The 27,638-nt window shown below is 37.8% G+C and overlaps 1 protein-coding gene across 3 annotated transcripts in view; it reads right to left on the reverse strand.

Moving 5' to 3' along the window:
- Positions 1–27,638, reverse strand: part of SLC35E2B (solute carrier family 35 member E2B) — a 30,041-nt gene continuing 2,403 nt past the window's right edge. For 2 of the 3 annotated variants that reach the window (XM_074975709.1, XM_074975706.1), the window contains exons 2-9: positions 19,552–20,075; positions 18,646–18,781; positions 17,716–17,843; positions 15,084–15,204; positions 12,670–12,723; positions 11,872–11,944; positions 8,652–8,797; positions 1–7,492 (exon numbers count right to left, since the gene is read on the reverse strand). In XM_074975709.1, coding sequence (XP_074831810.1) covers positions 7,246–7,492; positions 8,652–8,797; positions 11,872–11,944; positions 12,670–12,723; positions 15,084–15,204; positions 17,716–17,843; positions 18,646–18,781; positions 19,552–19,876 — 1,230 coding nt within the window. In that variant the 5' untranslated portion in view covers positions 19,877–20,075 and the 3' untranslated portion in view covers positions 1–7,245. Of the gene's footprint in view, positions 7,493–8,651; positions 8,798–11,871; positions 11,945–12,669; positions 12,724–15,083; positions 15,205–17,715; positions 17,844–18,645; positions 18,782–19,551; positions 20,076–22,754; positions 22,808–27,638 lie in introns of those variants that run through there. The other variant, XM_074975707.1, reaches the window with a different exon arrangement.

Here is a 27,638-nt window from a genome sequence, read left to right on the forward strand (position 1 = left end):
GCCAGTTTGTTTCCTCCTCATTCCCAATATGCCCGAGATCTTGGAGTTTCAGCTATATTACCAATAGACCATGCAAACCCACAGATAACAGCTTTACATTCACAGCCACGGAGGAGGATGCAGATACCCATGTCTTATTTTTGTGGATGCAGATCCAATTTTGTATCCATGCAGGGCTCTAATTGTAATGTTACACTTTCGGATCAGTTAAGAAAGTTTTCATACGTATGCAAATAACCACATTCACAGATATGAAGTAACATGATGTAATTTTTTATTTTTCCTTAGACTAATAAAAACATGATATTTTATTCTTTTCACGAATAAGTAAAAACAAGGATGTTTAATTGTGTCTGTTTCCATCATGATTGGTGTCTACAGGATCAGATACTTATTACAAACAGATTTAAGAGTTATATTTTGATTATGCATGCAGGGTTTTTGTTTTCTTTAAGAGAGCAATCAAATGTCCTACTTTACATAAATACTGGAATTGTAACTATACTAAATATCTACAAAATACTATGCACACTATATTACAGTCCCACATTCATACATTGGTAGCAAATACATAAAGGTTTGGCCCTAACAAAGCAATTAGAACTACTGTGTTTTCAAGTTTTTCAGACACTATGGTACTTGCCATTTAAAAGACTGCAGAACGGTGAGCCAATACCCTTACCTGAGGTGGTCAGATGTCCTGATATTATCGGAACTATGCGGATATTAGGGGCTCTGTCTTACACATATAACTATTTTTCCCCTGGAAAAGGGCCATGATTTTTCACACTTGCTATCTGGTCACCCTACCATTATCCCCACTTTATCAATACCCATATTCTGTAACACACTTATTTAAATCTTCATTTAGGGCTGCGTCCTTGCCCTGAAATAGCAATTCATTGAGTCTTTCTCTGAGCAATAGCTAGTTAGCAAAAACTTGTCTAGGGGGGTTGGAGGCGTGCCAAACCACAGTGGCTTTCTTAGGCTTCCAGAAAGTTTCACCTTTCTACAATTCAAGAGCTAAAATTCTCTTAAAGTGGATGCTGATGACTATTTCTAGTGTCCTGCTCCTCCTTCACTTCTCCATCCCTTACTGATAGGGCAGTAAGATGTAACTTGATTCTCTCCTAAAAACAGTCAGTCGGAAGAGGAGCTGCCTAGCTGATGTAGACTGAGTCACTCTCTTAGATAGTTTGACTAATCTGACTAGCAAAATGTGGTTCTGGAATCTCCATTAATTTAGTAAAATGCTGTTTAAGCAGGCATCACATTTTCTGATTTCTAGAAGAGGTTTAAAAAGCTTTATGAGTTATTTCTACAATAGTTTTATGAGTTATTTCTAGGCATAACTGAAAGGTAGTTTGTTTGTTTGTTTGTTTTTTTAAGGCAAATTAGATGCCAGGCCTGTTGCTTTTGCAGCTTTATTGCCTCACTGTCATCTTAGCTGATTAAAACCTAAAATCAGGCAACCCTATGTCCTGTTACTCATACAGTATATTTAACAACAACAACAACAAAAAGATGGCTTCTTATTTATATGATTGTAAATTACATGAGACCCAAAGCTGGTTCATGCCTCAAAATTGCAGTGATACTAGTTTTCAGTCTATGTGGCCCTACCCACACTGTGGCTAAGATAAGGCTTAATACCCATTCAAAAGGAGACAGGAGCTACCTGTGTGGTAAGTTCAAAAACAGAACTGAGAAGGGAGTTGAGAGGAAAAAGCACAATACCTTTGCTGTCATTGAAACGAATCCTTAACATACAGATAAGGTTGTCAAAAGAAAATCACCATCGATCGGTACCATGCCACAAGAGAAAAATCAGTTTATCCCACTTTCAAGTATCGGAGGGGTAGCCGTGTTAGTCTGGATCTGTAACAGCAACGAAGGGTCCTGTGGCACCTTATAGGCTAACAGAAAAGTTTTGAGCATGAGCTTTCGTGAGCACAGACTCACTTCATCACTCACTTTATCCCACTTTGTGACTCCATCATCATCATTCTGGTTTGAATTTTATGTTGAAAAGCAAGGCTGAACATCCACCCTAATTCTGAGGCATCAGGTTGTGCAAAAAGCTGGGCTTGGGAGACCTTTCACTTCTCAGAACAAACACAAGGGTGATTATAGAGATCTGCAGTGGTTAGAAACAGAACAAGGGGAAAGAAGGTTTCTTATTTGCAGGACACCTATCCCTTGCTATTGGTTTCAAGGGTAACCAACAGCACCTCCAACCACTAAAAGACAAAAAGACAGAGGAAATAATCTGCAGAAAAGGGGGAAAACTGAGTAAAAGTCAGGAATGGGCCACAAGGTAGAACTGCCTTTTAAAAACTACCAAAAATATCCTCTTTGAATTATATTTGAATGAGGAATTATTCTTTACGGCTACTTAAATCAGTCATTTGTGCTAAAGTCCAGACAGCAGAACCAATGCAGTATACTGGATTCTTCCCGGTAACTCACTTGTGCAACAAACGTTACTCTTCAGATTTTTATAGGGAATTTAGAGAAGGATAAAATGACAGGGTGGCTAGAACTCTAGGATCACTTAGTCACAAGGAGAGGGAGGGATTCAAAATGAAATACTCACAAATTAATTACAATTAACTCAACATTTTATATCCATGGGCAGAGTAATATGTATCAACTGTCTGACAGCAGCTTAATGAACCACAACTCCCGATGGCAGATTTATAGTTTTGGACAGTATCATCATAGTTAATGTACATAATACAGATTTTTTTTAAATAGTTTTATTTTGATGTGCACACAATATCCCAGCTCTTACAGCACACAACACAAGTTTGCCAAACTAGCATTGGGGGGGGTTTAAAATAAATGCCTGACTGGCTCTGCTGTGATTTTTGTTTGCCCTGTAGTTATCTAGTTTTCAGTACTACTGTCCTTGCTAAATTAGCTAAGTATTTACCCAGTGGTTTTGTTGAAGGCCCTTTGCCATTCCAGAAATCCAGAGCTATATTTATTCTGATGCAGCAGAATCATACATGCAAAATAAGGGTATGCCCTTTGGATTTCAAACAAACATATACCCTTTGGTAACAGGAAACCTGACATGTTTTCCAAGAGAAAACATTAGTGAACTCTGTTCTTGGAATTTAATGGACCTCAAAGGCCTGACCATTTAGCCACACAACGCTCCAAATCCAAGCACCTTCGCATGCAGTTCATATATTCTCCCTTTAGAAAAAGGCATACACAACCAAAAAGAAACTTTCCATGAAAATAATGCATTGGGTAACTTACATCAGGACAAAATTAAAAAAAAATGTTTTCATTAAACTTCTTACATAAGATCTTAGAATAGCAGTTTATGGAACATGTACTTTCTATAAAATATGCTAGATAGTTAAAATATTGATTCTATACAGAATTGTACAAAAATACTAACCTTTACATAAACCAGGAAGTGATACTGGTCTTTGAAAATCTCAGTGAAATTGAGACTATAATTCTAGGCAGAACACCAAACCAAGTACTGAAAAGCAGAACTTAAAAATAAACTATATCCACAACTTTCCATATTACCATGTCTTTGCATCTAGAGGACATTCATCAGAAATTTGGCTGATTCAAGTACATTATTTGGATAGATACTGAGCTGTCACAAGGCAAATGTAGCTATAGATCTGTTTGTCCCTTGATGAGCAAAATAGCGGCAGGCTGGAAACAGATGCCAAGTGGTTATTTGCAGAATTTGTCCAATAAATTCTACTAACTATGCTCAATTTATTCATGGTCTAGATGGTGGGATCTTTCATACAGACTTTTCTGAAGCTTACATGTTGTCAAACAGAACTCCAAGCTTATTTTTTTATTTCCCAAAAGAGATCTAGACATGCAGTATATTCACCCAAATAAGTAAATATGTCTAAAGAGACAATACTATAATGGTAAGTTAGATGTAACAGCTAACAGGAAATTATGTACTGCAGCACATCCAGTCTACATTAACTACTGGATTTTTAAACAAAGAATAGTTTTATTTTTACGTGGACACAATATCCCAGATCTTACAGCACAGACCACGCTCCAGATGGTATCAGATGGGCAGACGTAAAGCTAGTCCAAACGTTAGTGTATAGACAGTAAAAAAGGATTAATAGTTTGAGACCAACACCTTAACTTTTTTTTTCTGCTCACAATTTTTTACAGCTCAAACACTTCATTGTTCTCTACTGCATCTCATGTGTGTTTGTTTCTTGTAGTTTAATGATTCAGCTTTACTGGAGAAAAGTGCTTATTGTTTGCAGTTGGAAGAGCAAATCCATCACTTGTAAAATACATATTAGACATTTTAATTTTAATTTAAAAGTCTTAGTATTTAATGCCAGTACCTATTTAGTAATTAAATCTTTAGTAGCATTCTATTTTTTCCCACATTACTTTAGTGATAAATCTGACTGTACCACACAGTAAGTTGGTGTATTTTTGTCTGGTAAAAGATAAGACCTGTCTATTGCATAATACTTCACTGATTTGGGTTTCTCTAGCATTAGGTAAAACCAGGACTATCCCTGTTACTGTACGTAATTTCTAAATCTTGATTAATGACTAGGGCTGCCATATGGAGAGAGGCCTACACTGTAATCCTGAAAACAATGGTTCAGCAGACATTTTAGGCAAGAACTTTTATGAAATGATTGTGTACCCAATAATGGGTATATTACACTACTTAATCTAGTAAAGTGTCACTACTAATGTATGCATAAGATAAACAAAGGTTTGGCAAACCAAACACTAGAAGTTTTAAAATGAAATCTGCCTTAGGTTGCACATAAGACTAGAAATTTAAAAATCTATGGTTAGACATCTTGCAGACAGGTATAGCAAAAATTAAAAGCTTTCAAAAATTCTTCAAGGTGCCTGGAGAAGTGATCTGAAGTAAACAAGATAAAATTCAATCAGGACAGATGTAAAGTGCTCTGCTGAAGAGGAAATAATCAGTTGCACACACACAAAATGGGAAATGACTGCCTAAGAAGGAATACTGCAGAAAGGATCTGGTGGTCAGAGTGGATCACAAGCGAAATATGAACCCACAGTTTAACACTAAAAAAACATGCAAAATGTCATTCTGGGATATATTAACAGGAGTGTTTTAAGCAAGACATGAGAAACAATTCTTCTCCTCTACTGTGTGTCGATTATAGGCGTCAACTATTGCTGTCCAGTATTGTGTCCAGTTCAGAGCACCACATTGCAGCAAAGAGGTGGACAGAAGAACAATAAAAATGATTAAAGATCTAGAAAACATAACCTACGAGGGAAGAATGAAAAAACTGTTTGTTTAATCCAGAGAAAGAAGACTGAGGGGGAAAAAGAATAACAGTTTTCAAGTACACAAAAGGCTGTCAAATAGAAGAGAGAAGAATTGTTCTCTTTGACTGCTGAGAATAGAACAAGAAACTATAAGCTTAAATAGCAACAAGAGTGGTATAGTTTGGATATTAGGAAAAAACTCCTAATTGTCAGGGTGGTTAATCACTGGAATAAATTGCCTAGCGAGCCTGTGGAATCATCATCATTGGAAATTTTTAAGAACAGGTTCAAAACGCACAACTGTCAAGGATAGCCTAGATAATACTTAGTCCTGCCATGAATACAGGGGACTAGACTAGATGACCTCCAGATGTGTCTTCCAGTCTTACGATTCTGTTGACAGTACATGGTTCATATAGTGTGAAAGAGAAGAGCAAACAAACAACAACGAGCACACAATTCTTAAACATCTGAGAGGGAGAAAATTACTTTTGAGGAGCATTACTGCACATCCCACCTAGGGACTCACTTTTGCAGCAATTATGACAGTACTCTATTGGAGATAATGGGACCATTCACAGCATGTAAACTTATGCACATGGTTTGATGTTGCAGGCTCAAGATCTACGGAAGGTCACCTCCGAACAGGCTCTTTCACAATTTATCTTTGATTAATCTATGCTTCTGCTGTTAACCTGTAATCTCGAAGGCGAGAATTAAAGATTATTACAAATTTTATGTTAATTCTGTTGCAATTTTTTTCTTCCAGAAACCTGCTTTAGAGCTTTTACAACTATTGTTGAATTTCATGCATCAAATATTTGTTTTCTTCATAAAGACAAAACAATTATCATTTTTTAAAAGTGAAATAAAAATGAAAATGCCACTTTCTGCCTTTTTTCCTCTAAATGCACTGGATTTTTTTTAAGCACTATCATGAAAAATTAAAAAAAAACTGTTAAAAGAAACAGATGCTGGAACAGTCTCAGTTTAAGGTTAAACTCTACCCTTCAATCCTATCTATGCTGTTTTAGCACGTTAACGGGACATACTAAAAATACGTGAGCACAACAGTTAATGACAGAGTTTTACCCTGAGTTTCAAGAAGTCTATTGGCCTATTTACTTTACTATTTACTACTTTTTTAATCAAACTCTTTCCATTCTTGCCAGAAAAATATTTTTCTGATAGATTACAATGCAAAGGAAACTTTTATATTTCTAAAATTAAGACAATACTTACTATGGAAACACAGCTGATGCCCTCATTTATTTCTGAAAATTTCCAGTGCTTTTTGACTGATAGCAACTAACTGCCTTCTAGTTTATAGGCATGTGTATTTCAGTTTTGCAGACACACGAATGTGGTAGGAACACAGGCAAATTGCAACGTTTCAGGTATTAGAGAATTTCAAAGGAAAGCATAAATTCTCTTTGCTGGCTTTATACTCAAGAGTAGCTGCTCATTTTCATAGTTTAAATCAACAGCTGTGTAAACAAAAATGATTTTTTTTTGTATTTCAAAATGCTTTCTGACAGATTCTCATCATGCGCAAAGGCAATCTACAATGTTTAAGAAGAGTGGCAACTAGACATCTTTTCCTATGCACTAGTTTCATCCTATTGCAAGCATGTACAAAACAGGAATTGGCCATGTTATCACATTACTTGTGTGGGCCTGGGGTACAAGTGATTTTTCCACGCAACGTTGAAGTTTTATCTTCAATATAGTCTTGTCGTTTATTTGAAGAGTCAAGAAAGGAGTATGAAGTCCATGTTTACCATGCTGGATTATTATTGGTCTTCCATTCTAAATGTCAGTTTCTGATAAACAAGGTATTGCAGGATACTCTTTTCTCTCTGAGGCAAAATCCATCCTTTCATCTGTTGTGAATGCAAAGAAATGAAGCATTGTTCCTCTGACTTATGTTGTATTGTGGTGGAAGAATTAAGAACTGTATCAATCATACGGCTTTAAATCTTTGGATATTAGTGGCTCGATATCTTGAGTTGTGCTTGGTGAGGGTTGAGAGGCTGCCAGTGCCAGGCTTTGTATTGTTTCTTGCTGATGTTGCTTTGCCTTGTTATATAGCAAAACACCAATTATTACCAGAACCGTTCCAATGGCTGAGACACTTGTAATTTTGTTACCAAACACGATAATACTTAGCCAGATTGACAATGCATGCTTCACAGTACTAGCAACACTGAAACAACAGAACACAAATATTAAGGAATGAAAGGCTCTGACATTCAGCACACACAAGATATTCAGTATTTTCTATTATACTTGGATTTGTTGGTGCTTTATATCTTGCAGTAAATCAGATTTTACTTTTACTACTGAAGTTGATAAAAAATGACTGTGGATCTATATGAGTATCAGCAATAACTCCTGCGTAATGCTCTGAAACTTGCAGCTAGTGGGAATAATTAAAGTTGAGAAGTAAGAAAAGTTATTTTTTTAAGGAATACAATAGATAGTCATTAATTTCCCCTTAGCTAATCCACCCGCGTCCCTCATTCTCACCAGAAAACTGGCAGTGTCAGCAAATATTTTAAAACTAGGATTACACACCTAAAACTCCATTCAGAAATTTGTAAGTATCTCCCTATTGCTAATTGTATTTAAATAAAAAGTTAAGAACTTGGCACACCTGTCCCATAACCATAATGCTAAGGATCATATCCTGTTTTCCTTACACACAAAAGCAGTAGTCCCTTTGCAACATATGGTACTACTCATACAAAGAAAGTACAAAAATTTGGCCCTATGTTTGCTTTTTGGATTGGGAAAAATATCTTCATTATGGTTGTGACTGCCTTCTGTTTTCGGAAGCAGAATGCAAATGGGTGAGATCGAAAATGCAAATGAAGCATGGATTTACATATCATGCCTCATTTGCATATTCTTGCATGATCATGCTTGTAGAACAGACTTCTCTGGAAGCAAAAACAGCCATGTAGACAGGGTTCCTTCGAAAACAAACCCCATTTTTGAAAGAACCCTTCTTCCTATTTTGTTTGAGGAAGAAGTGTTCTTTTGAAAACAGGGTTTGTTTTCAAAGCAACCTCGTCAACAAGGCAGTTTTTGCTTCCAGAAAAGCCTCTTCTGGAAGCGTAATCATGTGAAAATATGCAAAACAAGGTGTGAGGTATGTAAATCCACACTTCATTTGCATTGTCAATGTTGCTCATTTACATTCTGCTTTCAAAAGTGGAATGTAGTGTAAATGTAGCCTATGAGTACTTATAGAATGTGTCATATTTATTCAACTGTAGAGCAGCAGTTTCCACCAGTTCCCAATATAAGATGTTCTAAGCCAGGAAAGAACAATTCTTCTTACACAAAATTTGTAATTTTACCTGAAAGTCACAGGAGAAATCTTTCCCATCAAGGCATATGCTGTAACACTCTGCAAATGGAACAAGGCTCCATCTATTAGGAGCAGCACAATGACATCTTGGTTGTAACTGAAACGCCTTCCACTTTTCCCAATTACTGGCACATCCTAAAGCCAAAAAAACAGAACAGAATTTTAAGAGTCTAGCTGTGTCCTGTCTTCTTTTACAAGTAAAAAAAGTAGGGTAGGCAACTTATTTTTGCCCCTCAACCTTATCCTTTACAATGGAAATAAAGATAGACAAGAATATTTAATCTAGTTTTCAGAAGCAGAAGTTGGAATGTTTATATCCTTCAGGTTTTATCTTATCTGCAGGAGAGCACAAGAGCCTAAGACTATCTACCTGAACTTTACATCGTTTGTCATTTTTCCTGTGCGATGCTTCCTCCTTTGAATATTAACAAGTTGCAAGAAAAGCTTCTCTGTTAACCAACCACCAACCCTGAGTTGTATCCTTAGCCAAAGATTATGGCCATTTTAATTTTGAACTGTTGATATAATGATTGTAATAAGGTCTTGGCCCACCCACAATGAAAGACGCTCCTAACCCCCACTAAACAGAGCATACTGACCCCATGTTAAGTGTCCAAACTCATCCCCACACAGCTATGTTCCCTCTAATTTTTCCCATCCATGTGCAGAATAAATTTTACTTTGTGCACTGAGACATGTGTGGATGTGTACCACCAGTGGAACACAATATGCCCTCAGCGTGCTATGGGTGCTCTGCTAATCAGCTGGATAGCATCTGAATCTCTTCTGAGTGGCTGTCCAAGCATACAGTTTACACAGAATACTGCTTCTCAGTATCTATCCTGAATTCATGTTGAAGTCTCAACCAACTATTGTAATAATACTAATTTACAGTTTTAGCACCAATATCTCAGGTGACTCAGCAGAAGAGTGCTCTATTACTGTAAAGTGCCTGGAGTTTGTCAATCTGTTGTAGTCACCCAGCACAAGAACTCACAGTAATCAGAATTAGAGGCATAGGTTCTCTCACTGTTGCCGCTCTCTCCCACCCTTTCTATATGCTGTTTTTATTATGATTAAAATCTACCATCGCCTTTAACAAATACTTTATATTTTCCCATTCCCCAAACACCAACAAAATGGTGATCATGCAAGAGGATTGTTAAGAGCAGCAAGAAACCTGCATCTTCTGAACCAAACATTAAAATATCCAAGTATCAGAGAGGTTACCAACTTAGTCTGTATCTTCAAAAACAATAAGATGTCCTGTGGTACCTTATAGACTAACAGTCTATAAGGTGCCACAGGATTTCTTATTGTTTTTAAAATGTCCAAGACTCCTTTACTCTAGCTACCATTGTTACAATAATTGCTTCTGTGACAGATATTGTAACTGCCTATGATATCTTGGGTGGAACGTATATTAAATTTTTATATTCTTTGGGCCATGGATGGTATATATGATTATGATCTACTGCATGATGGAGGATTATTACAACTCTTCCATCTGGAACCAAAACCCAATGACTCACTTCAGAGGGAGATGGGCAATAATTATGATGCAGGTGTGGGGGCACTCCAAGATTTGATAGGTGTTCAATGGCTGTACCTTTCCATAGAGGGGGTGCAGGGGCTGGGATGTAGGTTGGGTGCAGACTAGGGGGTGGGATGCAGGAGAGACTGGAGGCATCAGAGAGGGAATTTGGGTGAAGGAGGGGGTTGTGACCCAGGGCAGAGACTTGAGAGGCAAGGTCTAGGAGGGATATGAGTACAGAAGAGGCTTCTGACCTGGAGGGTGGGGTACAGGGCTGGGGAGGGAGCTGTGACTTGGGTGAGGAGGTGCAGAGAGTTTAGATGCTGACCCAGGGCATGGAGTAGGTAAGTAGGAAAGGGCCAGGGAGCCAAGGCAGGCTCTGGCTGGGAGGCACTTACCTAGGCGTCTCTCAGCTAGCAGCCCTGTAGGACCCTGAAGCATGCTCCTTGCCTGCTGCAGCCACAGACAAGTCAAAAGTGCAGTCTACTCCATGTGGCTCTCTGCTTCTCCCACACCCCCAGTAAAATATCTCTCAGTTCCTATTGGCTAGAAACCAGCCAATGGAAGCTGAGAGATTTTGCCGGGGTGCAGGGTCCCAGCCAGGTGGTCTGCAGGCCAGATCCTGTAGCTTGGCAGGCTCAATCCAGCCTGCATCTTGCCCTCTCCAGATTTAGGATTTAAACACCTCTAGAAAGGTACGACCCCCTGGTATCCATGCAAATACTAGTTCAAACAGGATTCTTCCAAAGACCAACAAATGAAGAATGGATTTTGGCATTACAGGACTGCAGATAAAATGAGTCAAGGTCTGTAAAGTCATTTGCAACTGCTGGCAATACATTGTTTATAGCCTCATGGAAGGAGCAAAGCAGAGATAGTCACAGGTAGGCAGGCTGGCTTGCTGGAAACTTTACAGGACAAGGCAGGGAGCTGTGTAGACTTAAAGCCACAGTCAAGAGGTAAAGAACACAGATCTCTACTCCAAGAGAGGTGATATCTGGGTAGTCACACACCTTCAGTAAGTACCCTGGAAAGACCAGGAAGGTGAATACGAGTGCAGTTACTCTGAAACTACGATTCCATTTATCTTCTCTGTTGACAAACGTAAAGGTAATAGGACCAGTCTTTTTATCATAATTTTTGCTATTTTATCATTATCTTTCCCACAGGACATTATACTTTTATTTACTGTTAATTAAGTCAACTTCAGAAAGGGGAGTTAGGAATCAAACAGTTGTACCCAGCCTCTAACAGAATGTATCTACTATGCCTCAGTTTCTTCTTTTTTAATAAAGGTTACATGTATCAGTGAATACAAAGCACTACTATCCAAGAGGCCTACAAAGCTTAGCTTTTCTTTTTTAAATCTTCAAATGTCTGTCCTTTTGCATATTAACTCCTCCACCTTGCCCCTTTAAAGGCATGTATTCAGACTAAATTAATTGCATGCTAAAATCTCGAAGTAAACTTTAGCATTCCAGTTTACTTGTCATGCGATTTTTGCATGAAACTGCTTCTTAAAACATTTTCTGTACCTCTCATTTAAACACAAGTAAACAGGAGATGAAGTGAGAGCCAGCATCATTTAAAGGAATGGGAAAAGTGAACTGAAAGTAAGCCATTTGCACAAATCAAACAGCAAAATTCATTTCTGTTAGCAAATTAAAATTCTTACCATAAAAAATATCCAAGCTGGAATGAGCATAATAACTGCAGCAGCACTTGTATAAAACTGAAGCTCTGGAGCACTATAAATGAAGACCAAATAATACAAAAATAAATGTATGTAAAACTTTTCTTACTGTAGCAGAAAGAAATTTAAAAAGAAACTTCTTCACTGACACTTTAAAATCAGCTATAAGCTTTGTGGAAGACAAATTTAAAGTTTCTTACAGCACTAACAAAGTTTGCTTTTCAGATTGGCAAGCTGTTTTTTAAAAACAAACTGTTTTTAAAAACATGTTTATGGAAATGCATCAGAACAACATATTGTAATTTTCATTTAACATTTTCTATTATTTGTTTTTAATAGTATTTCAATAACAGAAAGGCAGAATTTGCTGCAGTCATTGATTACTGATTCAGGCATTCTGTAGTTAACTTGTGGAATGGAAATTAAGGCTCTGCTTCTGCAAACCTAATGATTTCAGCAGGAGTTCTAATCAGATGGAGAGCTTGCAGGTTTGGTCCCAAAGGAGTTATTTTTGGGTTTGGGACTAGCTGACTGTCATTTTAGGCATTGTAAATTTCTAGTTCCATCTCCCCAGCACATGCTTTTGGGTATTTTGGATACAAAAACTTTTCCTCCTCCTGACACAATCTTTTAAATATATAGGATATGTCAGTCATCAACAAATTAGATAGAGGAGACACAAAGTCTTATCCCAGTCTCTTATCACTATACACAAGTGCATCTCTGTGTTGCCTGGGACCATTCATTAAGCTGTGTATTTGAAATATAGTAGATACTTACGAAAACCTGTATTTGTCTCCACTGAGCAGCTTTTTGGAAAAAACATTTTGCAAACTGGGGAAACAAAAACAAAACATTTACTTGTAAACTCCATTTAGAGTGAATAGATAAACAATGACATAACAGTCATTTCCATAAGACAGAAAATGAGATTTTCGATAAAATACATGCTGACAGTCACATACAATTTCAGGTTTACAACTGGGTTTTCATCTGACTACTTTGCACATTTAAACAAAATACTTTACAGATGAGAACAAAGATGCATTCAGAAAGAAGGCCTTTAGCAACCAATGTAACTCCTGCTGTAACACAATTACTGTACTGAACAAAAACTTCCCAGATCACGAAGCTACCACAATACAACAATTGGAGAATATTAAAATAAAATATGGCTTAACAGCTGCATTGCCTTTTTCTTTAATCAGCTAAGTTTCAGATTTATCTATTACTATCTCTGGAATATGCACAAAAACCAATTTACACTTTCCATATAAATACAGACATACTGCAAGTGAAAATTCTATTTTAAATTTTTGCATTGCTTCACTAACTTTTAAACATTCAGAAATAGTGAAAGGTTCCTTTGCAGTTAATATTTTAACTATAAGTGGTTTAGAATTTAAATTTAAATTTTGAAATGCTTTACAGAGAATTGAATTACAATACTCTTTCTTCCTTTCACTGAGCGTTATTGATAAAAATTAATACAAGGCAAGCATATCAAGCCTGTGATGGTGTAGTATATTGATAATTTTTATTTGGGTATGTAGAACAAATTAATGCATAATTCTCCAGTATTCAGACTAACCTACAACTTTGCAATTAAGCCAAACCAGAAGCACCGTACCTGATCTGCAGGTGTATAGTTATAAAAATAAAAAAATGCACACAGCCCTCTCATGCCTACACTTGATACTGACTTGAGATGGGCACAACTGTGTTTCCAGATAGAGGATTTCAAATATTTATACTTGTGTTCAGTGAAAACAAATGAATGTGTGTGAAGCATCAGGACTTCAATCATCTTGTCTGTCTATTTTGTTTTGCACAAATATTTGGAAATGAGGGGGCTGTACACAAATTCCTAATCCCAATACACTCCACTACTGACAAGAACCAGTGTCCCCTGTAAACAATTCTGGGCCACTGTATTTGATATTTAACAAACAAAAATTCCCAGCAGTCTACAGGTTGAACCTCTCTCATCCAGCACCCTCAAGACCTGACCGGTGCAGCAGGTGAACATTTGCCAGACCACAGGAGGTCAATATTGTCTAGCAGCATGACCAACACTCCCACAACTTAGTGGATTCTTTGAAGACATTTGGGGTAAATTACAGCTAAATAATAGCACAGAACACTGAAAGCCAGGACTGGTGGTCAGAAACAAACCTTATGGAACCATGGGAAACGTGGCCATACCCATAATAGTCATCCAGCTAACTAAAATCATGGATGAGAGAGGTTCAACCTGTATTACCCTGATTACTTTTTAACTGCCCATCATTTAACGCAGACACACAACTTAAGAGTTTTGTAGATAAACCTGATCGCCTTAAACATATTTAAGAATCAGAAAGCTGTCAGCATTTTAGTTTATTCTTGCTACCTTGCAATAAACTATGAAAAGCCTCCCTTTACAGAAGGCAGAGTGTTCTGATAACTGCATCAGAAAAGTGTATAGCTTTCTGATTACTTTGAATTTAATTATAGTCAGTAAGGTTTTACCATCCTTGAAGTTTTCGCTCTTTACATATTAACAAACTTTGAACTCAAATGTTCATCCACCCTATTAAAATATTCTCCCATTAACCTAATTCAGAGTTCTTCAATTATTTTTTAGCAACAACACATACACATCCCTTAAATTTAGAATAGTAGTGCTCTTCTGTAATATATTAGTTGTAACATAGTTACACATTATTGGCTTTATGCATATGGCAATCTTCTGTAACACTGTCACATATTTTATTAAAAAACTTATGTTACTTTGTATATTAACCATTTGAGTTCACCCTGAATAAGAAACTAAAATTGATTGGCTTTATCTCACCCTTTACCTGGGAGGTCAAAGTTTCCAGAGGCTACAACCCAAGACACCACTAGCCACAAATGACAGAATTGATGCAGACTGGTAATCCATGGTAAATAGGCTTTGTCAAGGCATGAACAAAGATAATTCAATTGTACCTGAATTTATAGCAGAGAAGTTGTTCTATTCTTTATTCACTCTGTTCTGACCTCTCAGACCAGCTCATTTTCTATTAAGAAATAACTCTGACTACCAAGATTTAAAATACTACATGGGAAACACCAGTGGAACTGTACCAAATGTGACAAGATATTGCTTAGGTTACAAATAATCTAACTATTCATTCTTTTTACCACATGCAACCTTCATCAGGCCTCACCAGTCCATGATGTTAGTAGACAAAGCTGCTGAAAAACCCAGGATGTTGAAACTGATTTCAGTGGCTGTACATAGAGCTAATCCTCCCATGACAGGGATGAGTGACAGATTCACCAGCAACCCTGTGAGTGGACAAATAAAAACTAGCTTTAAACCAGAGCTGTGTGTATAATGAAATTTTCTGTTTGCTAGCAGCTTAACTAAAAAAAAATTAAAAATCTTTAAAGAATTCAAAATTTAAAAAGTCATTTTGGATAAATACTTTTTTTTTAATTTCAGCAAAAGGAAAAGGTTGAAAAGTAATTATCTGAGGCTGAACAAAATGCTTTGTGCTACATAAAACTTTGTTTCTGTTTTGAGTGCGTCATATTTTTGCATCTTTTAACATAAAATTGATGGTAATTTTAAATTGAAAAGCTGTTTAAACTTAAAAAAAATTAAATGTTTCATTTCAAAAGTGTCAGACTAAAGCACTGTGTGCAGCACTATTGTAGCTGTGTTGGTCCCAGGATATTAGGAGGACAAAGCAAGTATGGTAATAACTTTTATTCACCAGCTTCTGTTTCAAAAAGAGGCAAGCTTATACAGAGTTCTTTGGGCCTCATTCTTCCACAATACATCCCAGTTATGATACATTTTGTATGAAGTATGCCTTGTGAGGTATCACCAAGAAAGTTACAATCTGTTGAATGTTCCTCTCCTGTTGAAATGTATGAGTCATCATTACACAGGAAGTTATGAGATTTTACTGTATGTTTGTTACTGAAACATGAAGAGAGTCTGGGAAATGCCCACAGATCAGCAACCCCTTAGAAATAGAGAAGGAATTGGCAACACAAGTCCTACATGTCAACCCTCGTGTACACAAAAGAACAACATTGCAGTTCTTATGAAGGACTGAATCCAGGGCATGTAGACAATGAGGCTGCCCAGCCCCTGAAACAGTAGGGATTTTTCCAGCATCTGGAGAAGAGTATAACAAAGTAACAGCGATATCAGGCCACCTGTGCTCCCCAACTTACACTGAAGGTGACAAAATCATATGATTTGGGGAAGTGGTACTAACTGGAAGAGCTTAGCACAAACTAATGTAGGCTTTTGGGCTCAGAGAAACCTTCAAATTTGACTTAATAAACTTTGGGAATTAGTTTTTACTTATGATTACAAATTTATTTATTATGCAATTTTATCTTATATTTAATTTTCTAACTAATTCTGATCTTCTATGATTATGCTGCTTATTGTTACTGTAGGAAATGTATTTTAATGTTTCATCTAAGCCAGTGGGTTTTGACAGAAGTCTGTGGAATCTGCTCAGGTTACAAGGCTGGTATATATTCTCTCTCTTCGATGGAATGACAAACTAATGAGTTTACTCTGATAAAAGAGGTCTTGAGCAGGGCAAAGTAGAAATTCCTGGGGTGCAAGTCAGCAATAGGAATGTGAGAAGATCACCCTGTTTGTCATTCAAGCATGCTTATGCATAGAACTGATACACATCTGTGCATTGATTTGCATGCTTGAAGGGGCAGAGTGGCAGATGACAAAGCAGTGCACGGTGCACTCCAGACTGGAGCGCTAAAAGGATCACAATGATCTCTGGGGCATGTTACAATTATCTCATCCACTTTGTCTTTCTAAAACAAACTATTGAGAAAGTGACAATTTTTTTTCTGCAGACAAACAATTCAGCTAACCAGAAAGGAATTAATGATGTGTTTCTGTGTCACTAAATCTGCATTTTTCTTTGGAAAAAGTTACAGACAAAAATGCCATCCAGTTGTACTTTACACTACTCTACTTCCACAGCTACATGTCAAATAATGCAAATGTAGAAAACTGTAATGAGCTCCTTCTTATCTTGTTTAGTAACAATTCCCCTCTTTTCAAAACCATGGCTATTTTAATTTCAATTAAATGAGATTTCAGATTAGCTGTTGACCTGCAGTTAAAGATAGCAGTAGTATACTGAGTTACCAACACATCTGCCCTGCAGACGTAAATTAAAATTGCCCATCTTCAGCCTTGGTTTTCTTGTCAATGTCACCAAATGGCAGAATAAATTGATAATTGCCCTCTTGCCCTGTAACAATGCTAATCCTCCGTCCTCTGACTTCATGCAGCCTTCTCCCACTCAGAAGAATGCACAGTGAGAGACTTTGACCTACTCAGAGAAGTGAAGACTAGAAGGCAATTGCAGTTCAGTGGTGCTTATGAAAACCAGGTAAGAGGCCAGTTTTATTGTTTAGTCTCAGGCTGGACACAGAGAAGACACTCAAGATTTTTAAAATGCTTGCCAGATCAGCAGCTTTCCACAAGGGAGGAATTTTTTGCATGCATGCACACATATACACGCCATTTAAAAACATGTATCAAACTGTAACAGTATTTTTCCTGTCAGAAAACCAAGTTTCCAGCCAACACTCACCTACAACAAATTACTTTGAAAAGGGTCCTTGCATGTTCAATTTATAGTCTAGACTACCTCTCTATTACTAGTCTAGACTCTGTTCAATAAAGACAATTTTTCTAGCTGCATTTAATCGTTAAACAACTCAGATGGAATCTCTTTATCCATCACCAAATAGCCCACGTTACACTGTGAAATAATTACATTCCAACAAACTACTTACCAGTGTATTCCCCTAAAATCATCCGGGACATAATGACAGTAAAAATAGGTGCAGAGCTTTTAACTGTTTCAGCAAATGAAACAGCCACATTTTTCAAGCTTACTAGACCTAAAACCACTGTGGCAAACCTGAAAGAGACATATAGAAAGTCAAACAGAGACACAACAATGCTTAAAAAGCATATTTTAAGTTTTAGATGCTTAGCAAACATAATTTAGTTGCTATGCCACAATCTTTAAACATACATGTGTGGTATAGTACCTAAATAATATATGCAACATTTAGCTTTCTATTTCATCAGAATAAAAAGTAGCTTCCCTTTAGTTCCTTTAAATTATAAAACACAACAGTGCTGAAGAATTCATCAATAGCTGCTCCCAAATTTAGTAAAATTAATTTAGACGTGCAGCGAAGATGACCCCAGACAATGTTTTAATAGTATCTCATCAGGTATTATCATCTTGCGTCATCCACGGCAATAGCAAATACTTTCTCTTAAAGGTGTAAGTTTAAAAGCAACATATAATTTTATAAATACTTTAATCACTTCTGATACAAATTGCTGTGAAAGGGTAACAGGAGGATACAGCACTACCACAATAAATAGTAATAAGGAGAACTGGTAGTCCTGAATGAGCACAAAATATCTGTCTAAAAGAAAAGAGACATCACATCACTGAAAGAAAATATTAAAAAGAGAGACGGGTTTTGAGAGAGAGAATTGAAATCGATGGAGCGCAAAAAGAAAGACCAAAGACTTCTTGTCAGAATAAAAGAGGTGTTAAGAAAGAGCAAGTGAAGAACAACTGGATTATTGTGAAATTTTTGAAAATATAAATATTTTATATGAACAATGCTCTCTGCCCTTGCCACGAAGGAAGAAGACACAGTCTCCTGCAAGGCCCCCCTGGGAAATATACAACCATTTACCTCATCAATCCAACAAACAGCATTATCATGATAAAATTGGGTGGGTAAGATATACGTGTTTTGTGCTGATACAAACAGCATGGAATAAACATTTTTATACAGCCAATGAAAGTAGTTGAAAGCATCTGAACAGCACCTGAAGAAAGATGAGAAACCAAGAGATGTCAGAAGATGAATATAGCATTAACAACTAAGCTAACCTAGAAATCAAATCAGATTAATTTAGTTTCAGAGACCTTTGGCAGGTGTCAATAAATATAGATGTTTATCTCTAAGTTTTATAAAATTATAGTAAAAGCCCTTTCCCTCTGAAACTATCTGCAGAATAAGAGACAAAGACTGAGGATTAACTCTATGCGTATAAAAATTAGTTTACAGTTATCATGCCCCTTTACTCCTTAAAAACTAGGTATGTTAGCACAACAATTATTCATGGTCATCTGAAGACCAAATCTTCGCAATTTAAGGAGACAGTTGATACTTTTTGGTCTCTGGAGACAATAAGAGTACAAGCAATTTATTTAAAATTAGACTAAGTTTAAAAAATGAAAAGCTCAAATTTTACCACTCAATAAACTACAAAGTTTCATTATATAAAATGAATTGCTTTAATTGCTTTATAAACATAACCTTTCACATCTCCACAGAATCCTTATGAAATAGTATTATCCCAGTTTACACCAGTGGAAACTGAAACAAAGGTTTAGAGGACTCACTAAAATCCAAAGGCATCTATGTCAAAGACAAAATTACATCTCAGGTATTCCTAGATCCCAGTTGTATGCTTAGAACATTTAACCATTCCATTCTTATTCCAAACAAATCAGTTATCAGTTTGAAGTCTATCAGACAGAATCTGACAAATATGTTATTGGAACTGAAACTTATAATAAAAATTATAATTACCTAGCATACTTGGCTCTCCTTCCAGCAGTGAAAGAATGTATTTGTTAAGAAAAAGGGTACAAAAGCTAAAGAAAAACCACAATGTGAGGTAGATGAGAGCATGAGAATTCCAGATGCCCAAGTCTGACTCAATGACTGTAGTCTCTGTGATTGTTATTTTCAATACATTTTCTTCTGGTGCACTGTCACTCCTGGCAATTACAAATCTCTCATTCCGGTTAGAAAAGATGGGGCCCAGCTGAAATAACAATTTCCCCTTTGACTTTTCTTCAAGGACAGGAAGATGTAAGTCCTCCAGAGTCTGATTGTTTGCTACAGATGACATGTTGATGTCAGGAAACTACTGTTTGGTCTTAATATAAAGCAACATTGACTTAGTACTGAACCTCACAGTGAAGAGACAAAAATAATTTGGTTTAATTAAGCTCTCAGCTCCAATGGTCCATAAATGTTTATTTGGTCCTCCAGATAACATCTTTAGAAGTAAACGTGAGATGCTTCCTTTCGTTAATCAACTGCATTTTCTGAGGATTTAAAAATAAAGAAAATTCGTAGATGAGTAAAATTTCATTTTCTGAATATTTGACATCACAGAAATTCCATATTTCATCTGCAGCTAATGAAGAAGATAAAGATTTGTGTATGTTGCACTTCTAAAAACTGATTTCTCTCTGTTAACATGATTAGGATATCAAGTCCCAGAAATAAAATTTGCCTAAACATAACTTTAGATGTGCTCATGATAGCATGGGCAAAACGACACCCCAAAGTTTGGTCTTGTTTTAAAGGTTCCCTTGCCATCAAAATATTTTTCATAAATAACTTCACTTTCTATTACTGTCTATTCTTATTTAATGTTCTGTCCTATGTTCTGCTTATTCATAGACTGAGGACATAAAGAACCATTGTAATTATCTATCTGATCTTCTATATAACACAGACCACAAACCTTCCCTAAAGTAATTCCAAAGCAGATGATTTAGAAAAGCATCCAATCTTGACTACCAATCGGTAGAAAAAGCTTTGTATAAGATTCCATCTCTACACCACAGTTATCAGCAAATGTTCTAATTTCTTATATTTTACACAACACCTGGTGAGCCACAGAAGAATTTAGTGAGTAAAAGAACAAGGTGCAACATTCTCTACTCTCTGTTTTTCAACATAAGCAGTGCCACAGTCACTGTAATGCAACCAATCAGTCACACAAATAGGGTCCAAAGTTTGCAGTAAAGTCCAAAGTTTGCAATAAGTGCTAAATTGCTCTATAGTAGCTTTTCACCATCAACATAAAAAAAGCCATCAACAGATTTACTTTTTTGAGTTTGTAGTCCATCTCTTGGGAGTGGAGGAAAGGGAAGAGTAGACAACAGGACTGGTAGAAAGGAAATGAACCACAGATGGAGCCTTTCATGGAGATGTTAGCTGGTTCTAAACAAGTAATTCCTCCATAAATGAGTAAGTTGGAAAGGTATATTTTTATAGTGTCAGTGTGCAGGGGTTCTCACAACAAAAACTGTGGTGGTCTCAGAATGGGCCACCAACTCTTGGTGTCTGCTCTGACAAATACATAATTAACGTTAGGAAAAACACATAGATATGCATATACAGATGCCCTATTCTTTAATTTATTCATGTATTTTTCCCCCAGACTCAATAACAAAAACAATGTAGAGTTGTATTTTGGTGTCTCTGGGCCCTTGTTTCCCCTCCTAACACCTTTCACTCTCCTGGACTCTGTTTCTCCCTACCCCCACCGCTCGGAGCTCCCTTCCAAAGCTTTGCAACCAAGGCTCATCCTGCTCCTTGCCTCATGAGCATGATGCCAGATAAGGCCAGAACTGCTGAAGCCCCATTATTTCAAGCTGAAGCCCAGAGTCGGAGTCCATGGCTGAGGCGAGAGGTTGTGTAGAGGCTCAAGCCCAGGAACTGCTAGTTGAACCCATGGCTGGTGCTGAAGCCCACTCCTGGAGTCCAGCGGCTGAAGACAAGTTGGGGAGGTTCATGTTCACCCCTGGGAGTCCCTGGGTGTTGCATGAAGGGACTACTGCTTTGCCCATTTCCCCATCTCTGCCCAGCAGGCTCTTGTGGCCACACGCAGCCATGGAGGCCACATTTGAAAAATACTGCTCTAATCACGTTCAATTGACTGAAGAGTTAAAATTGCCACTGTTTGGTAGCAAGTTAACTATGGACATCTTGACAACAATGAGCTGAAATGAGGTCGTTATACCACAATGCATCTAAACAATGGCAGAACTGCAAATACTACGTGGCAAATACAAAATCTACAGGAGTTAGCAAGAACCAATGGACCTGCACTGGTTTTAATGGGAAAATATTTGTTCAGTAAACTGGCTAAGATACACATTTGTTTTCTTCACTGTTTTTTTTTAAACAAACTTGACATGGGCATTACGAAACCTTTGATAAATTAAACTGAAAAGTTACTGAACTTGAACTATTTTGTGTTGAAAGTTTCTACATCACAGATATTACTTTTATTCTGCAGGAACATGGACCTCCTCTTATCCATCCCTGTACCCCTTTTCTTCTAGCAGCAGCAGAACACTCTGTTATGAAGGTGTGCTGTGGTACTGGGCCCTTCCCATATGATTCTAATACATCATATACTCATGTTAATATAAAAATGTTTTCATGGTGGTTAATTCCATCGAAGAAGGAAACACAGTCAGTATTCTTTTTTAAAGGACAAATTGCTTAATAGTGCCCTGGTACAAGTTTTGGGCAAACTCCTTTCTTCTCTAGGTCTGACACTTTAAAGCACTGAGTTTTACGTAACTGTAAATTCTACAGTAATACTGAAAGCCCCATTGTCCTTTGTGCCAGCTAGTTTGGCCTGGACTAACCCATATGCACCCTCAAACATTCATGCAAAACAAAACCATGAAATTGTAGGTTCTCATGATGTGAGAATGACTAATTTCTGCAGCTGTCAGAGACCCACAAGTGCAAACATTTACTATTTCCCTTGAGAAAACTGAGCATTTTCTTTTGTTGCACGTTGGCAGATTTAGGTTTGGTACTGATCTATCTCAGATACTTATAAATTACCCCACTACCACAGTATCTAAGCACCTAATAATCTGATGACTTGCCCTGCTCAGAGCAAAGGAATGGCAGAAATCTCACAAAAATATGTATCTAATTCTAAAGCTCAGTAGAAGAAAAACAGTTCATACCAGCTCCCTTGTCATCATCTACTCCTTATAAATTTATTGGGAAAAGCCTCAATTTTCCAAAGAGACAGCTACAATCTCTGAAAAAAAAAAAAAAATCAGAGATTCAGAAAAATCAGGGAAAGTGGTTTGACTGACCAGCAAGCTTTGAAACATCTGCAATCCTAGTACCCACTGCTTTGAGTGGAGGGAGATGCCAACAATCAACCAGGTACCCCAAAACACCCTTCAGCAATATGAAAAATATGCCTAGGTTCCACAGTGATCCAGGACTGGGGAATCCTACAACAAAGCATCTCTGTGGAAAGGTAAATGAAACACTAAGGCTGTGTCTACACTTGCTCCCAACTTTGAAGGGAGCATGGTAATCAGGGCCACAGGAGATTACTGATGAAGTGCTATGGTGAATATGTAGCACTTCATTAGGCTAATTTTCCCCTGCGACAACTTCGAAACATCAAACTTCGAAGTGCTGGCATATGTGTAGCCGCACGCACTTTGAAGTGCCCGCATTACTTCAAAGTCCCTTTACTCCTCAAAATTTATTCACCACAGCACTTCATTAGTAATCTCCCATGGCCTGGATTACCATGCCCCCTTCAAAGCTGGGGGCAAGTGCAGATACAGCCAATGGGTGGGATGGGAGATAAGCTGCTTCAACGTCTGTAAGCTCTGAGAAGCATATCAACTACCATATCCTCTCTCTCAGAACACCCTTAATTGAGATTGTAAACTGCTGAATCAGTAAAGTACAGGCCCTTTTATTTCTAGAATCACTTACATCGATGAACCATAACAGTGAAAATTTAGCTCCAAAACTAGTCACATTGGCTTCAAAAGCATTACCTCCTTTGAGCAGAGTTACAAATGTGGAAGCATTCACAGAATTGGACTCTACATGCATTTACAACATGACAACCAGTAAAACAGGTATGGGAAACTATATTAATACCAGACTGAACAAACTAAAATAGACAACCGCAGCTGCCAGCCAAGAGAGATATTAAATGTCATGAAATATTCATCTTTATCATTCATAGCTATTTAATGTACAGGAGAGTTTAAACCAAGTCTCCTGTCAAGAGCAGTATTCTGTTAACTGAGCTGTTAATGAAGATACGAATCGAAGATGAGGTCTTTGCCACATATAAAGTAACTGTCCTTCCTTCAAGAACTAGATTCTAAAGGGCAAGGGGAGTACAAGGATACAAACCACAGAGATTAAACAGCAAAACTTCTTTCTAAGGTAATATGCTGGTCTCTGATTAGATAAGAATTCACATGTTGAATTCCTAACTGCTGCAAAACAGAGCTATTTTCATACAAATGGGATTTAAAATATATATATAAGTCAATGGAACAAAAGGGAATGATGCAGAGTTATGAAAAGCAATGTGTAAGTTACCCACTATAAAGCAATAATACTATAGTAATACAGGTTGGACCCCCCCCCCCCGCCAGTCCAGCCAACTCAGGACCAGCCAGGTCCCAAACAAAGGAAAGGTTGCTAGATCAGGGATGGTCAATTCCACCTCGTCTGCTGCTGGGCTGCAGGCTTTCCCCAGAGGACTCTGGGTTCTCAGCTGGGTTCCCCTCATGGTTGCTGACCCCCATACTGCCAGCCACAACCACTGGGCTCTGCTGCTGGCCCTGCCTCCAGCTGTGGGACCAATTCTGCTCCTGGCCCATGCAGCTGGGTTCTGGACCACCAACCCTTTGACCAAGACCTGGTCCCGTGGCCATCCTCCCCTTCACTGCTGGACTCCCAGCTGGCCCTCCTGCGACCAGCCCCTATACAGGATTCGATGCTGTTGGACAAGAGTGTCCTGGGCTAGAGAGGTTCAATTTGTACTCAGCTATTTCTGCACAAATGTTATATTTAGACTGAAAAATTCCTCACTCTCCAGCTTGCAGCTGGGCTTCTATCATCTTCAGAGCAATCCACTACCTGGAGATTTAGGACAATACAGTAAACTCTTTCATATCCGGCATTCTTTATCTGGAACTCTCAAATAACTGCCATTTTACCCATAAGTAAATTTTACTGATGCTTTCCATAAGTATAGTATAGTGAAAATAAATACAGCAAAAACAGTATAAGTTTACAGTGTACAATACTACTGTTGCTGGTAAATTAAGTACTCTGTATACATTTTTGTTTGTTTCTTAATATCTAATCTTGTTTTTCTTGAGTGTTATTCACTGCTAGGTATACCACTCTATTATCCAGGATATTTGAACATCCAGCAACCTCCCAGTCCTGAAGCTGCCAGACATGACAGAGTTTATTGGACTGGCATCAAGACATAGCAGTTCCAACTCTCAAACTACTCAAGAAACAAAAATAAACAACTGTAAAAATAAAAACTGTCTACAGTGGAAAGTATCAGCATACAACAAGGAAGGATAGGAAGTGAAGAATATCCACTAGAAACTGCACTGGGAACTTTGGGTGGTAGAATGTAATTACACAAGTGGGAATTTAACCAAGTCCCTGTGACTTTTTAGTAACCGATAGTCTTGTAATATCAAGATTGGAGCAGTTTTAGAACCACTATGCTTTCTGCTTTCATTCTATGATTTTTGTTCCATAATGAAACTGCAAGCCACTGACTCTGCATTATTCTTCTCAATAGCCCCTGGTATACTTTGGGAGTATTGCATCAAAACAATGACTTGGCCATACCTTTCTGAACTATGAAAGTATCGAAACATAAGGACCATGTCTACACTAGCCCATATCGTTGAAATGGCCATGCAAATGGCCATTTCAAAAATTACTAATGAGGCACTGAAATGCATATTCAGCGCCTCATTAGCCTGCTGCCCGCCACACCTCTTCAAATTGCTGCTTTTTGCTGGGGTGTGGCTCATCCAGATGGGGGACCTTTTTGAAAGGACCCCAGGAACTTCAAAATTCAGCAGATAGGAATAAGGAGATTTCGAAGTTGGTGGAGTCCTTTCAAAAAGGACCCCCGTTTGGATGAGCTGCACAGCAGCGAAAAGTGGCAATTTTGAAGAGCCACAGCTGGCCACATGCTAATAAGGCACTGAATATGCATTTCACCACCTCATTATAATCTTCAAAATGGCCATTTCCATGGCCATTTCGAGGATTTGGGCTAGTGGAGACATAGCCAAGCCACCTTGGCTTTGCTCCTTGGACACAGGTGTAGACAGTCCAAAACAGTGGTCAGCATTTTGTGACTCCCCTGAACTCTGTAAAATCCTGATGAAATAGTCATAATTTGCAGAGAGAATAGTCACACACTTTTCTCTTTGGTTTTTAAATAGAAGCATTGTTCCTCATTTCCTACTTTTTAGTTCAGAGAAAATATGCAGACTATTTAAAATGAAAGTGCCATTGCAACCTTCTGGTTGTGTACAAGTGCTATACTAACAAAGGCAACCATAGATAATGAGGTTCCCAACCCAGCAGCATTTTGATTTCATATCTGGTATCATTTTGTTAAACAGCATGACATTCAGAACAGTTAACACTCTAGCAATGAGAGGATTGTATAAGAAAATACCCACAAATTACTGAGCTGCTATCTTAAATGAAGTGGAGAGACTTAAATTGGCTGAAATAGTTGTCTATCTGGGATTAATTTGGTCATCCTCCCTGGATACCAACAAGTCTTGATGTTTACAGATAGATGCAAACGTGGCAGCGGTTGGGAGACTGCTTGATTACACACAGAAACTGAATCTTCTGGCTCATAGATTCAAGCAGCATACAGTGTATTTTATAGTGCTTCCCTATTCTACCCCAACACCAAGAGTGGACTAAAAATAAAAGAAGGCGACACTGAAAATGAGAAAATTAATTTACAATGAAACCTCTGAATGAATCATATCAATAGTGGGGTGTAAAAGGAACTAGATAATAGTCCATAAACTGCTATCCCTTAGCTAGATACGAAAACATCACCTATGAGTGGCTAGTTGAAAGCTATCCTGCGTTTACACTCAAGCTATGTTTACACTGCAAAAACCCACCCAAGGCAGTGAATCTCTGATCCCAGGGTCTATTGACTTGGACTCATGAAGCTTATACTACGGGGCTACAAATACCAATGTAGATGTTCACAATCATAGTGCAGCCTGGGCCTTGAGGCTCTCCCACAGGGTTCCAGAGCCTGGACCTGTGGGTCAAGCCCAAACATGTATACTTTATTTTTAGTCCTAGTAGGAGCCCCACAAACATATCTTGTAGTTGTCTGAGCTCTGACCGCCTGAAACTAACGGTCTTTGAAAACCTGGACATCTATGCCAAAACAAAGCATAGGAAGAAGAATGCTTTCAAAACTGGGGTTTCCTTTCAAAGGAACCCATCTACCTGGCTAGTTTGCAGTTCAAAAGCGGCACTTTCCACGCTCCGGGTGGCTGCCGTAACAAAAATGAGGAGCTGAGTATTCATATCAGCACCTCATTAGCATTTTCAACCCACTTTATTTATATGCCCCTCCTGAAAGAGAGGGGCATGGGTCGACATATCTTAAGAGTAAGATTTAAATTGTCTGATAGTTCATTGTACCCAATAGGTGAAGCATCTAAAGCAGAAGTAACATGAATCGCTATGAGAACATTTAGCCCTAAGTATGAACCTTCACTCACCTAATGTCATCAAACAGGATTTTATTTTAAAACAGCACTTGGAACCAGTATGTATATAGCTGCCACATAAGTTTCTTTGCACCTGCAACAATTTTGCCAATGGAGCTCAGTCCCAATGTTACTATTCCATGCCACCATTCTACTGACACCCTGGGCCTATCTATATTTGGAAACGCAACAATGTCACAGTTGCACCACTACAGTACTCCAGCATAGAAACTACCTTTGCCAACAGAAGGGGTTCTCCCATCAGCACATGTAATCCAG

Source organism: Carettochelys insculpta, chromosome 23 (assembly GCF_033958435.1).
Source record: "Carettochelys insculpta isolate YL-2023 chromosome 23, ASM3395843v1, whole genome shotgun sequence".
Classification (NCBI taxonomy): domain Eukaryota; kingdom Metazoa; phylum Chordata; order Testudines; family Carettochelyidae; genus Carettochelys; species Carettochelys insculpta.